We start from the raw sequence: 16280 nt of genomic DNA on the forward strand, positions 1-16280 counted from the left end.
ATATTTAAACATGCGATAAGTAAAGATTAAATGCGATAACTATAATCAATTATAATCAATATACTCTTTTTACATACATAAATTATTACGCATATTTAATTATATATATGCATATTTAAATATAATACATTATACAATGTAATAAACTACCTTTATTGATTTTGTAATGTTTCTGTACTGAGCTTCACTATTTTTATTTTGTTGCTCTAAATTGTTTAAACTTTGACTTTCATAATTATGTAGAATTTCGTACAAGAATATTTAAATTCCACTTGTGAAATATATTATTATCTGTCAGTTGAAGTAAATGTGACATCATCAATCATATTATCTAAAAAAAGAGATATATAAACAAAATTTGGTAACAAATAAGAACATATAAAAAAATATTATTTTTTCTAACATTGTTTATTATAAAATTTGATTTATTTAACATATTATTTAAGATCTATATAAATAATTGAGAGATTGTCCTCCTCATTTATCCTTCACATACAACCGCTAAAATTAATATGACTACTTAAAAAGTGTCAACCTGTACAATATTATGTAAACGATTTTCAGAATTGGAATTTTCTATTCCTTCATTTATTTGAACATGCTCTATATTCAACTCTCTTCTAATACCGAAAATAATAAAAAATATAATATTTATCTGTACGTATATATATATGTATACATGCATACATATATAAAGGGTGTTTATCGATATCATAAATTTCTCTAGAAATTAAATGATTAAAAATGTTTTCTACAATCTTTACCTTAAAAGATAGAGCCACAAATTATTTATGTGAATATGTTTATAAAATAAATTAAAAAATCTAATTTAAAATAAAAGAGTTGAAAGTATACTCATATTTGTACTACGACATAAATGTAATCATCAGGTCTTGATTCTAAAACGTTGCATATGCTAAGTCTTCTAATTACGCAGTGACACGTAATAACTATTAGATAGTTTTCAAAATGTTTTAAAATCTGTGTTATAAATTATATTAGAAAAATTATATTATATGAAAATTTATATAACATGTAAAGACAATTACGCTTGTGCAGCGCACAACAATATATAATTATAATTTAGTAAAATTTAAAATATAAATTATATTATTCAGAAATTTGTCTTCTATATTTAATGTCAATAGTTGATGTAATTTATGGACTATTGAAAAATCTACAGATAAATATGTTTTAAATATATCATCAATTTGGATTGCATCTGTTCCTTTCCAGAAATGATCGTCAATATTGTTATTTCTCCAAAAGAAATTTGCTGAGTAGATGTCGTGAATATTGGATGTGTAGGATGTTTATTTTTAAAGCGATATAATACTTCTTGCGCAATATCATCTAGTCATTTTTTTATGTCAGAGAAAGATACACTTGGTTCAAAATATTGGACTATGATAACAAGTAACTCTTCTTTCGATTTCAAAAGATTTTGCGCTCTTCTGATGTTTAGTTACTTTTGTATTGTCATTCTGCTATGCAATAGAATAAGAAAAGGATAGTGCAATTTAGGTAGTTTGGGAAAGCAGGGATCGTTGACTTCGCTTTCTTTTTTAATTTTACTTGCTGAATCCGAAAAATATAATAAAAATTATCTTAGTATTTAAAAAAAGAATTTGAGACATTTTAAACAAAAAAAAGTATCTGTTGATTTTATCATTTTCGAGCTATCACAGCAAATTTTTAGCATATATGCATACATCTCATAGAAGGCGGGCACTTTTAAAAAAGTGGTGTATATATAAACATGCAATAACCGAAAATAAAAAATAATTATAAACGAAAATGATTTTTATGGTTTTATAAGATTTTAATGACAATAAAGGCAAGATAAAAAAAGAAAATATACAATATATAAAAATACGTCACAACATATGGAAAACAACAGTGAATATTTTTTTTTATTTGTGTGTGTGACTATAACTTTTATAATAAATTCTATAGTGATTTTTCTATACTGGAAGGCTCATTCTTAGATGAAAGCATTTAAGACGAGGAAAAAAAACAATTTATTATTATTTTTTTTCTAATGCTACGCTAAAGAAGGTAAGAAATGAATCATACGGATAGATCGAAAAAGAAGAGCATACTTACTACCTGCTTCATTCTTTGTGTCATTCATTGTGTTATCTTCTGACAATGCGCTGAGCAGTCCAAATAGAAAAAAAATTAATTGTATCAACGAACATTTTTATGTATCTCAAAAGTTCAAGCCTTACTTTTTGATTTTTTATTTCAATCGTATTAATTTATAATATCAGAAGCAAATTATTAACGAGCAATGTGTAGTAAAGCAACAAAACTTTAAATTTTTAACATAATAAGCTACAAATGCAATAGCTTTAAATTTATCTTTTACTATTATAATTTTTTTAAAGCGTTTTATTAGGCGACAAAAATCAACTGAATAAAATTAATGTAAAAGATATGAAAACGAAAAAATAGCTCTGATAAAATTTTTTTATAGGGATAAAACTTATTGTGTATTTTTAATGCTGATGTTCATATCTTTTAAAATGATAGTAATTTTTGAACAAACATTCTTTTGTAGCTATTGTAGAAAAAATTCAACAATGTAGAAAAGAGCTTGCAATAAATGTTGTTTGATTTTGTATTATTAATTTTTGATACAGTTTTGCTAGGTTTTTATTTGGTACATAATAAAAAGCAATAAAATTTAGAAAAAAAATTTCTTCTCTCCATATTATTTGCTTCTTTTTGTAAATATTTCTCTATATCAAAAGTAAAAAAAAGTTTTGATTTGATAGATTTTTATTTAAAACGTAGGTGCACGCATGCAGATGCGATAATTTTTTTAGCAATGGTATAGTTATAAAAGTATAGTTTACTTGGAAATAAAAATTTTGAAATACTTTTCTATACGCATGTATGTGTGAGTATATGTGACACGCACATATCCACTCACATATGTATACGTTATTATATCCACTGGCCGTGTAGCCGACATCTCCATACATCTCGATTTATATCGTATTATCTTTTATTAGCGTCGATGTATATTATTTGCCGTACGCAGTACTTAACATCCGGAGAGAGAGTCCTATCTGTTCTCTCTCTCCTCTCGTCCCGTCTCCAATCGAAGGCGTTGACACGCCAACGCGCTATCATGTCGGCGCGAATTCATCGTTCGGGAAAGCCCTTCCTTTCGTCGATCTTATAATACACGATGCGATAATCCGGCCGCGATAATGAATTGCGTATACTTTTGTATACGAAGGCGGATCAGCTGATTGACGATCGATTCTTCGGTTTCTACTTTTGATCTCAATTTTTAATCTATTTTGATTTGGGTTACTTTATATTTTGAAATTATTTAATTAATCTACAGTTTAGTTGAAATTCCAAGAGAGAATCAAAAATTGTTTGTTTAATGTCTATTTAAAAGGAATTTAATTTCTGTATAAATTAAACCAAAGAGCAAAATTTTTTAGAATTTATAAACGAAAAAATTGTGATTGAAAATAGAAGAAAAATTTCAACTCAAGAATGTTATTGCATTTTTTTAATGTAATTTTTTATATGATATAAAAAATAAAAGAAAATATACACGTGTATATACAGTGTATTTAATTTAAGTGTGTATGCGCAGTTATTTTTTTTTTAAACATTAGATTTATAAAAGATATTTTGTGAATAAAAGAGATATTTGTTTAAAAAGATCCGTATAATTCCAAACAAAAATTTTGAATTATTTTTTTTTAAATATAATATTATCCTTATTAATATTTTATATTTCTTTTTAATAATTTTTAAATATTATTTTTAATATTATTTTAAATACTTTTTAAATATTATTATTATTATTACAGTTTTATTTTTTAAGTAAAATAATATCTCAATTATAACATAGTTTTGTAAAGTATTTTATGATAAATTTGAAAAGGTAAGATACCAATAATTGTACATAAGATATTGTCACTTCGGTTGCTTTTAAGTATGAGTACAAAATAATTCTACTATATAAAAAAATAACTGATTGTATACACATTTAAATCAAACACATTGTACAAATAAAACAAAATTTTTCTATTTTTTAAACCGTGATTCGTAGGACCTTCTCACGCGTTTATTGCAGTTTATATTACATACACTGTATGTTATATATGATTTACAGAAAAACGCGTTTCCTCGATGACGACGAAGGAGATTACAAAAAGATATCCTTCGCTTCCTAGTTCGTCGATCACAGTGATCAACGCTACTGTCAACGTTTCCTCTACGTGACTGAATTTTTAAATGCACCGAACGCTCATGAATCGCTCTCGATTGTTGTGTGTATTTCGCGAGCGCGTATCTCTCTCTCTCTCTCTCTCTCTCTCTCTCTATTTGATCAACATAGATATATGAAAATACGATACAATAGAGATATACGAAAGCTTGCATGTGTGACGCGACGGATGAAGTGTCGAGCGCGAGTGCTTGCACCGTGCAGTGTCCTCTCGCGCACCACTCGTCGAGTGAAAAGAAAGGGAAAGTGGAGTGACACTGAGATACAAATCTCGCAGTTAAATTTGAGCGTCAATTTTCCCTTTCTTTCCTTACAGCCGGACGAGCGACTGTTCAACCGCCATGCATGGGCTCGTTTTGCTCGTCGGAGCGGCTTTCCGGCAGGAGGATTATCTTGGCGATAGGGCGCGTCAGCTCTGAAGTGGCAGTACGGATGGTGACCACGCGGACTCGCCCATCGTCTCCTGGATGCCCGCTGGTGATCCGGGCGAGAGGCCATCGTGTTGGCGGCGTGTTGACGAAAGCCGAGATCCGCAGCGGCGGACCGTCGCCCAGCGGCGTGAGCGCGAGCTCGACCACGCCGTGATAAAAGTTACGTAAATCTGTGCTCGACTCACCCTTTACCCGTTGAATCGCCAGAAACCTCGCGATGTACGATCGCACGAGCAGGCGCTTGTTCTCGTAATAGTCCATGAGAACCTTCCACGCGCGATCAAAATTCTCGCCTGTCGTGGGCAGACTGCGAATGAGGAGTTCCGCTTCTCCCTTCAGACACGCCTTGAGGTGAAGCTTCTCGACGTTGGCGGCCGAGTCATCCTTCCCAATGAGATAATGAAAGAGGTCGCGGAACGACGGCCAGTCCTCATACAGCCCGGAGAACTGAGGAAGTTGTATCCTCGGCAAAGTTGTTCGCGGCGGCTGTGACGAAGGTGTTCCAGCAGCGGAAACCTCGGTTCTTTCCGTGGATCTGAGACGGCGGAGCGTATCCAGGAACATGCCCTTCTAGGTGAGGTAAGCTTCCTCTGCTTCCGCTTGTATGTCCTTTTTGACATAGTCACTCTCGCGCAGGGACTCTCCGGTAGCGAGGAGCTTGTCGTGGTTGTGCTCAAATTTCGCCCAGTTGGCCTCGAGAGCTTGGAGGCGTGACTCCACCAGTCCGACTGTTATATTGGCGGACCCCGTCTTCCGCAAGTTGTCATACGAGCGTGCAATGCGCCCGTATAGGCTCAGCTGCACTCGAGTTATTGAGTCCATATCCTTACTCATCTTTGTCTTTTAGAATGAGATGACCGGAGAAGCTCCGACGAAGACCACAGACACTGCACTCACTGCACCCGCACCGGACAGCGAGATCCGGCTCGAAGGACCAGCAAATGTGCGCGAATGTGATGTGGACGCGTGAGCGAGCGTGCCGCGGAAAGTTAAGCGCGAAGTGAGACGGACAACAGACAGATACACCCGCGAGTATCGCAACGCGATTAAGTCTAGAACGATGCACACTATGTATGTACACTAGTCACACGACAGATTACGCGTGTCACACGACTGTAATCGTAATTCGCACGCGGCGGATGAAAAGCGATAAATCGCCTGTCTCGAAATAACTCCGGTAGTCACACAACGGCACTGAAATATATCAATATTTCTCCACGAAACCGAATTTCTGTTATCACTAGGATAGCGTGAACACGTCGATTGTTCTTAGCGGACTGCGCGGACTGCGGCCGCCGGCTCACTTTTATAAAGTCGTCGCCTTCTCGAAGGATCCAGAAGGCTCCCGAAATTTGCTCATTTCCGCCGACCGTTTTTATGCGACTTGTTTGTCACAATTTCATCTTGGATCCTTCGAGAAGGGCGACGGTGTTTATTGATGCCGCGCGTTTTTGCTCGGTCGCTAAAACGCCGCCTCGCATCGCGCGCGCGGCGACGTCGCGGTCGCGCGGCAACTACATGCTGAGTTCGAGATGGAATGACAATCTCGAACAGTTTTAATTAAATAAATTAACTTATTAAATTGCATCTGTTATTTTGCATATAAAGTCGTTTCATCATTTTGTACATGTTAATAAGAAGTTATAAAAAATTAAATTAATTTTTATTAGTGAAATATAATTTATAAAGCATTATTTTTTTTAACTTTAAGTATATGAATATGTTTGTGTGCAAAATAAGTAAAAATATATTCTTTTAAAAGAAATTATATATTGTTTCATATAAAAATTTTAAGATGACTTTAATTTCTTACCAAGAGAAAAAGATTTGATTATTTTATTTTGTGTATGTATATATGTATAAATGCGCATGTTAACGTATTGTTAAATGTTCAAAAAAGAAAAATATTTCTATGCACTTTTTTTTGTTTTGTTAGTTTTATTAGTTCAACAAATAAATAACCTGAGAAATCATAGAAATTCCTTTATAAAAAAATATGCATCCAAAAATATTGAAACAGTTTTAGCAATAAATAAAAATTATATTATACTTACTATTTAGATTTTCATATGACTGATATATCTATTCTATTTGATCTCAAAACAGTATGTATGCCAAGTCTTCTAGCAACGATATGATACGTAAAAGTCAATAGATATTTTTGAAGACTTTCTGCAATCTATAAATTAATATTAGAATTAAATTATATAGAAAACTTACATATTGAATTTTTATAAGATATAAGAATTATAGTCATATTTGCGCAGCGCATAAGAGAGTATTATTATAACTTAATATAATTTAGACTAACTTACATATTGCATATGTTTGATTTCAAAATCTGATATCATTAATAATTCATGGATCATTCATCTCTAATTCCAAAAATATATATTCATCGAGTATACACATAATTTGCCTTGATTCAATTTTAATTCCACAAATTATCATCAATATTGTTATCTCTTCAAAAGAAATATATATATATATATAATAAAACATTTTAATTAAAAAAAATTAAGAGTAAATTGTATTTCTTGATGTTCTTCTTTTTTTTGAAATACTATTTTCATTCTTGCTTGTACTCTTGATATATTCTTTCTTAAATTTGAGAATGTCCATTATCCTTTGTCTTCAAAGGTAATAAGGCGCAACCTTGCTGCCAATATGTGTAGCGATGATGCCATTTTCTTTTTGCCCTCATGTTTCTTTATTCTTCTATACATGCAGAAAAAAGTTTTAATTATAACATGTATTATACAATATATATATATATATATACACATATACATATATATTATATATATATTACAACAATAAAGGATAAAAAAAATCACCCTTACTATATGCTTCAACGTATAAAATATGTATCATATATTTTTCTAACTATTTCTGCTGTAATCTTTAATAAATATAATATAATAACGATATATATATATATATATATATATATATATATATATATATATATATATATATACAGGGTGTATCAAAACAAGTATAGTGTCCTTAAAGGATCGTATTACTGAATGAATTCTAAGACGATTTTTCCTTTACGAAAATTTGATCTGAAGCTTAGTTTTTAAATTATAAAAAGAAATAGTGAGCGAATTACGGGACGGGTAAGCAGGGGCGGTGCAACTTATCATTCGATGCAGGCGCTTACGCGAGGCGCTCGCTACAGTTGACTCGAGCGCTACAGCGTATCCATCCCGTAATTCGCTCACTATTTCCTTTTGTAATTTAAAAACTAAGCTTCAGACAAAATTTTCGTAAAGGAAAAATCATCTTTGAAATTATTCAAGAATACAATCCTTTAAAGACGAACGATTGTTCTAACTAGCGGTGTTTGCAATCGGCAACGGGCAGCGCTAGTATCGACATAACCTGCCTTGTGTCGTAGGGCGTTCTCCATGTCAAATAATACATATACGTATAATGCGTTTTTTCAAATGATTAAGTGAATCGGTAGTGATCTATTGTGAATAAACGCGATTATAATCGTTATAATCATTAATCAATTTATCGATTCACTGCGTGAGTATAAAAGTGTAAAAGTATCGATATAAAATAATCGATAAAAAGTTCGTGCTATTTGCAGCCGTGCAGCAATTATTTGTTTAATTATTTTATTTATGAAGAATCTCTACAAGGTAAAAATAAGTGAGTGACTGAACGAATGAGAGGGCGAAGAATGAGTGAGCGAGCGAGCGAGCGAGCAAGCAAGCAAGCAACATTAGAGAGCGAGAAAGAGAGAGAGAGAGAGAGAGAGAGAGAGAGAGTGAGTGAGTGAGTGTTTGTGTGTACAGGACGGGTAGCGCTTGATCAGTTATAACGAGCGCCTCGCGTAAGCGCCTGCATCGAATGGAAGTTGCACCATCCCTGCCTATCATATGTACCCATCCCGTCATTCGCTCACTATTTCTTTTATAATTAGAAAACTAAGCTTCAAATCAAATTTTCGTAAAAGAAAAATTGTTTCAGAATTCATTCGGGAATACGATCCTTTAAGGACACTATACTTGTTTTGATCCACCCTTATATATATATATATATATATATATATATATATATATATATATATATATAGAACTTTTATCATGTTAAATGGTTTTAGATATTCATATTTTTACATATTTTTTTAATGAAAAAAATAAAGTAATTTATTATATATTTTTTCCATAAATATCATTTAACTAATAATTTAATATTGATACAGAGCTTGTTGGGTCGTTGAGCTCTTTCGTTGTTCATCGACGTTTCTAACCCAAGCAATCGAAATTTCTAAAAAAATTGATCTTTGAGCAATGTTTCGGTGATATCGAGTCGTGCTCTAACGCGTTCAAGTGGATCGAGCGAGGGAGCACTTGACATTCTTCCGCGCGACTACAAAGTCAGTCCCAGATTTAACATCGCAATAAAAAGACGAACATTTTTTTCTTTATATTTTATTCCATTATTTAGTTATAATAAACCGTTATATTAAAATACCGCATTTTACCCATGGACCACCTTTCTTGCACCTCCTCCAAATCCTCCACCTAATCGATATTTGTTGTTATAATTTTTAACAAATATAATTTATTTTAATAAGTATACTTTTTATATTTTATAAATATTTATAATATACAATTTATTTAATATAATTTAATATAGATTGCAGAATGTTTTCGAAAACATTTATTGACTATCACATCATAGCTAGAAGACTCGGCATACATACCCCTCAAAATATGAAGATTCTCTTAGAGTCAAATGGAAACCAAAATAGTAAGTACAACTTTAATTCATTGCTAAAATTATTTCAATATTTCTGGATATATATACTCAAATTATATATAAGTATATGTATATATATATCCTTTTTCATAAAAACATATTTCTATGATTTCTAACATTACTTATTTGTTTAAAATTGATAAAACAAAAAATTCGCATAAAAATATTTTTTTTATTTGATTTGATGAATAAAATAACTTCCTATATGTTATGCAAACATATACAGAAAAATAAGGAAATTTTTTTTTTGATAGAAAATCAAAGCCATCTTGAAATTTTAAACGGAACAATATAATTTTTTTTACAAAATTATTTTTTTTATTAATTTTATACGTAAATATACTTATATTTAGATTTTAAGAAAAAAAACACATTTTATAAATTATATCTTACTGACAAAAATTATTAGATTACTCTAATTATATGTTAATATGTACGGAATGACAAAACGATTTTATGTGCAAAATAACAAATTATTATAATTATAATTTTATTGTTATTGTAATAATATTATAATTTAAAAACGCTTGTAAATTTTTTTTTAATGTTGGGCATCTATTTTTTATTTTGTACCGAAAAATTTGCTGTCAAATCTCTTTGATAATTTTTAAAAATGTAACTTCTTACGGAGTTGAAATTTATACATAACATTATTATTAATCAGTCTATTCCAAATGGTAGAGAAATGAATTTTAACAATGGACATTCTTTTTATATGCTTAAACGTATATATATGTATATGTATGTAACGGGCCGCTTCACGTGCGGTTTCGCGTGCGCGGACAGCGCAATCGGGATCAGGATTCGTGAAGGGGTTGAAACACAGTTGTACGTGAGTTGGTATGTACGTCGTTTATTTGCCACTCGAAGGCAATGGTCAGCTGTTACAATCTTTATACTAGTCGATACAATAATAGCGCACTGTTATGACGCCGGTCTAGACAGTGTTTTTGCGGGTCTGGTTAAAGGGCCCGGCTCGTGGCGCGGGCGAGGCGCGTGCGGTGAGACGGGCGCGTGTTGTCGGTGTGTGCCCGTAGGCGCGAGGTGCGCGCGGTAAGGCGGGCGCGTGTTGACGTGTCAATGCTTCGATATCTCGTTGAGCGATATCGTGCGAGATACGCGAGGTGAGGTATGCGGCCGGGTGTTCGGCGCGGACTGCAGGGTGTCAGGCCTGTAGTCGTTCTTATGCGTCGGTGTCGGTGACGCGGCGCGTGTTCCCAGATGGAGATCGTGGGATGCGTCTGTGCGCGGAATTCGAACGGTCAGATGTACGGATCGTAAATGCTCGAGAATCCTCGAGGAAAGCGGCGAACTCGTCCACTCTCTGTCCTTTACGGATGTGTCTTAAGACGGGATTCGTCTCGAGAACAAATAGTCGAGAATACTCGACGGAGGCTGCGAACTCGTCAACCTCCGATTCACTGTGTTTCAACGGCTTGGATCGGTTTCTGGTATTATCTCGGAGCATACTGCTCGAGCGGATTCAGGTGCCGGTCTGGTACGGTCTGGTAGTCGGTCGGACTTCTTATACCCTTCCGGAGCGGTCGCGACACCCGCGCCGTTCACATCCCCCTCGAAGTGGGGAAAACGACGCGGGGCCTCTGGCGTCGAGCGTTCGGCGTTCGCCGGAAACGTTCGGCGCCGTTCGGCGATCGGTTGTTTATAACAAACAGTGTTTGTCATAAACATAGCTTTAAAAATAGGGCGTTAAGCGCCTCTGCCCCTGCCCGGCTGGTGTTCGCCGGGCGGCAGACTTCCAACAGGCGACGTGTCGGGAACGATGGGGGGATGCATCGTTACAATAAAATAAATGTGAAAATTTGATGTATAAATAATTTTCTTTTTCTTGTTTAACCCGTTTCCTATCTCAAATCCCGAGATCGCACAAGGTCCCGTCCTGGGTAATAAGGATTTAGTTCCTTTACCGAAAAGGGGACCACCGAACGAACGGCCTACTGATCGAGTAAAAGCGACCCTTCCGGTCGTTGACCTGTCTCAGACCCCGGGCAATTCGTTCGTCTCCGAGACACTCGTTGTCTAGCGTTTGTCTAGCGGAGTTAAATAGGTTACGCACTCCCGCTGACTCTGACTTTAAAGGGTCTGGACGTAACAATAGAAAACCTATAGTTAATATAACTAATTGTAAATATAATATAAATTAGCATTAAATAAATATAAATAAGTTTTATAGATTTTCAATACTGAGAGTAAATTTTGGAGCACGGATGTCCTCTCGAAAGAATCAACAAAAAATTGTTTTGTTTATAGTTACCATTTGTTCTTTTGAAAATATTTTCTGCAAAACGAGCCTTTTCCATAGAATAACTACATTTTCACAAAGTTTCCTGCATTTTGGACAATTTTAAACTTTATATTCGAATTTAGCAGGTTCAAAATAATATTATAATAAAATAATATACACCAATATAGACCAATTTCATATATTTCCCTTACAAATAAATTTTGATTTTATTTCAACACCATTCTTTGATATGTTTTATTTAATTACATATACAAGCAAATAATAAACCTTTATTGTTGAATTCACACTGTAAAAAATATGTGTACATAAAAATATGAGATGTCTTCTTTTATAGTTATCCTATTTTGTTTAAAATTCTTTATATAAATTAAACTGTATTGATTTATATAAAAATAAATTTTTATATAAATCCAATTTGTATAGTCTATAATTAATATGCAATAATGTATAAAATATATCAGTCATACGCTAAATTATATCTATATTATTCGTAATTATTCGTAATTAAAGAGCATCTTTCTACCAAAGATGCTTCAGTCATCTTTGGTAGAAGCATGCTATTTTTCGCATAACTCAATTTCAATACAAAAGATAACATAAGATCTTATCCAATTAACACGCGTCTGTTTTCGGAGTTGATATACAACCACATTTCAGTCTTTGCCATTTTGCTAGTTTATCTCTCACAGCAATTGCCAGTATCTCACAGCAAGTAAGACAGTCGTCTCATTATAATAATTAGAGTAAAGTCTAATGTAAAATAAATAAGTCTAATACAAAATAAAAATTCAAAACTAAAAATACAAATTATTTTATATACAGTATTACAAATAGATTTCCTCTCGTAATCAGTGCGTTTTGATAGGAAAATGTGCAGGGAGGAAGAAATACCCTTTTTTTCCAATTTAAACGTTTTATATTTTCAAATACAACTGCAAAATAGATACAAACGGTTGTAGAAACGGTTGTACAAACGGTTTTTTAATATCGACTGTTAAATAATGAAAGATGTTAATTGTTTCATTGGCAAATTTAAGAAAGTATAAAGCTTTTTTCTCATCTGCCACTAGTTGCTTCGTGTTCAATTGTTGTTGCTCCTGCGAAAGAGCTGTCCTCGCGACAGTCGGGCATAAGGTCCTCCATCTCGTACACACGCTTGAGAAATTCCAGACTCTTTTGAATCAACAAAGTAATATCATTTATCATCATTTTGATAAATTCAATGAAATGCTTGTCGTTATTACTCTTATTAACCATAGATATACGATGCATTGGTTCCCATAATAATTATATTTATGTTATTACGTATTTCAATTTTGCATTTGAAATTGGAGTCAAGGCTTTCAATGTTGGTATAAAACTACGTGAGATACGATGCCAGAGATGTTTTGGATATAGGATAGAGATGTTTTGGATGTTTTGGGTATGCCATAACTTTACACTAAAGAATTTCCATTTTTCCCTGTGTAGATTAAAAACAAAAATATCAATGTAATATAAAATATAAAAAAGTTTGCTTCATATACGAAAACAAACAAAAATTATAATTATAATTAATAAATTATATACAAAAATTTAGAAGCATCTTTTCAAAAAGATGGGATCTATCAGACCTGCCTCCGAACATAATTTGGATTAAACAATTGCTTCAAATCTTGCGTCCATCGTTGTTTGATGAAGTCTTCTAAGCCCGTTAAAAGATTAAAAGAATATTCTCTTTGGAGTTTTAGAATTTGGTACTCGTCGAACTTTTTTGTTTTTCCTGTAAGTCTCGAGATATTTCCCGATATGTTCGCAATGTCGGTAACAGTGCTATATGATGATAATGCAGCGTGAGAAACCAACATTTTGTCATAAATGTCGGTTTCATCCCTCCATGAGTGTTCTCCAATTGTTCTGCCATTCTGCAGCCTTTTGCAAAGTGAGTTTCAGTCTTGTGTCCTTTTTTATTTCGATAAATGTTGAAGAATTAAATGGATACAGCGAGTCTACAGTATTTAAGTCGATCATCATAGAGAGCATTTGTAAAATCGATAATAGATTCAACATGAATTCATCTTCGGCTAAAGACGAAGCATCTTCCTTCGTCCGTATTTGCGAGCATTTCTCTTTGTAACGCAGCAATACCGTCAAATATTCAAAGATAGCATCGCGGCACTTGTTATTCGCGAGTATCGTATCAAATATCTTGTACAACGACGTTCTGGTACTCTGCAATTTTCGCTGCAACATGAGAATCACTGATTTATCCGTGACAGAATTACCGCTGAATAATTTTTCTGCCACTTTATCGGTAAATATCAATACCGAAAGAAATAGTCCCAGGAACGAGTTTGTTGTGAACTCTCTACCGGCTATTGATGTCACAACATTAGGCAAAAATTGAATAATTATCAGAAATTGATTAATTATCAGAAAAAAAACAAATCGGACGTATATTGTTGCTTGGACCACAGCAAATTTCGATCAATTTGCTTAGTTATTATACATTAATCGGTCTTCTGTGCGTATAGCCGAGCTCGCCCGCTGCAGGAGAAACAAGCTTTGCAAGACTGGAGTGAAAATTTCATTAAATCTGCTTGGATCCGTGTGCTAGTCATGAGGTCGCGAAGATAGCCACGAGGTAAGCTCTGCGATAATAGCGGATAAAGAAGATGGGTAGAGTACGTAGGAATAGCTCTTTGGCAATTGTCGACCAATCCTTTTAGAATGTGGCTGGAATATTCAACACATTTCTCTTTCAAAATCGTCAGTACATCGGAAATAGGAAATGCACTGGGTCGCTGTAAAATATAAAAATAAAAATTATTTTAATAAAATCTTATCTAATTTTAAAGATATATGTATATATATATATATATATATATATATATATATATATATATATATTCAAAATTGCAACTGAAAAAGGAAACAACCAAAGGTATATATATATATATATATATATATATATATATATATACCTTTGGTTGCTTCCTTTTTGCAGTTGCAATTCTTGAATAACAATCTAATAAGTAATTCAAATTTTTCGTTTGTGGTGCGATGGAGTTGCTGCTTGTTAGTATTGACATCGGTGATGGATAAGACGGAGAAGTCATCGGAAGACTCGCTTGGCTGCCGTTATAACCCAATAAAATATCTACTACCGTGATGTTGCTCAACAGATTTTACTCTCCCGAAAACATAAACAAAACCTCCTGCATTATCTGATTGATAAACAAATCATCAAAGTTGAGCAGTCTCCTTTTTTGTCTGTACGCTATTGCCGTGCGTGGCAAAAATATGCTTCTTCCCGCAATCTTTTTCCACGATACGTGCAAGACACGTGATATGACACACTCCATTTGGTGCTTTTCCTGGCGTTTCAAAGCATCGGGCAATGCTCTCAATCGAACATCATTTTTCTGTAAATCTTGATCTTCCTCTGCAAATTCTTTGTACTCCGTCGGCAATTGCAAATCACTGTTGCGTTTTTTATCTATCATTGCATTCTGCTCTTCTATCTGCAAATCCTTTGTTTCCTCTTCCAAACTAGATAACATATATTAAATAAAAATATTAGTCATATGCATTAAATATTAATATAAACATATATCATTAATTTCCATTACTAAAAGTAATTCTATTAGTAAAAATAACTCATTCAATGTTAATACATTTACTGTTCTAAACATTTTACTTTTAACTCTCAATATTTTTGAAAGTGGTGGCTAAGATTTTGCAAGCTTATATTTTAGCATATGATTCAGTGGTAGTTATTATTCATTATAATTTAGCAAATAATATGCGCAGATTAAGATTGATTACATCAAGCGTCGTCAAAGTAAAAAAAAGAAACAATTCTTTCTGGCTTGTCAACAATTTTGCTTATATAATATATTTGCTTATATTATATATAATATATCCTCTCATCTTTCAGAAAAGATTATATATTTATTAAAAAAAATTAAATCAAAATACTATTATAATGACTTCAAGATTCTTATACTATGTTAATTACAATGTCTATACTATGTTAATTTCAATATCCATACTATGTTAATTATAATATCTATGTTATTGTTTGACATATAACATTTGACATATAGGCTCTATAGCATTAAAATCTAAGCTCTACTACTGCAGTGCACTTATGTTTTAAACAATATACATTGGCTGCGTTTAGCAGAAAAAGCTGCTTTGCAACTGTAATGAAAATTGTGAATAAAATTGGAGTATGCTCTTAATCTTGGCTAAATCTAAGAACATATACCAATCAGATTCACGAATTTCACAACAGTAGCAAAGCAATTTTTTCTCTTGAACGCATCCATTTATCGTGTATCCAACAAGTGACAAGCTTAAGCACAAAGCAGACTGAAAATTCTTACGTAGAATCATTCCTGTATAAAAACTTCACAGGCAGGTGCAATGATTCTCTAGATATCGTAAACTCAATTGCGCCAATATCTGTCAATATTAATATATCATTTTTATTAATGCCATTTGATTTTCTTAATCATTCCGCGATTAAAAAAATCAGTATCACTTACTTGCTCTTGGAATA

General features: G+C 32.9%; 1 protein-coding gene and 2 pseudogenes across 1 annotated transcript in view; 1 reads left to right on the plus strand and 2 right to left on the minus strand.

The window, feature by feature from the left end:
• LOC126855608 (uncharacterized) overlaps positions 1 to 6091 on the minus strand; it is a 96186-nt gene extending 90095 nt beyond the window's left edge. The window contains exon 1 of the mRNA XM_050603421.1: positions 4904 to 6091. Within this exon, the coding sequence (XP_050459378.1) occupies positions 4904 to 5256 (353 nt within the window). The 5' untranslated portion in view covers positions 5257 to 6091. The remainder of the gene's footprint in view (positions 1 to 4903) is intronic.
• The window catches only part of LOC126855607 (septin-2-like), an 88605-nt pseudogene that overhangs the window by 38869 nt on the left and 33456 nt on the right, over positions 1 to 16280 (plus strand).
• LOC126855698 (ubiquitin conjugation factor E4 B-like) lies at positions 12596 to 16114 on the minus strand (annotated as a pseudogene).

The sequence above is a fragment of the Cataglyphis hispanica genome, chromosome 16, assembly GCF_021464435.1.
Source record: "Cataglyphis hispanica isolate Lineage 1 chromosome 16, ULB_Chis1_1.0, whole genome shotgun sequence".
In the NCBI taxonomy this organism is placed as follows: Eukaryota; Metazoa; Arthropoda; class Insecta; order Hymenoptera; family Formicidae; genus Cataglyphis; species Cataglyphis hispanica.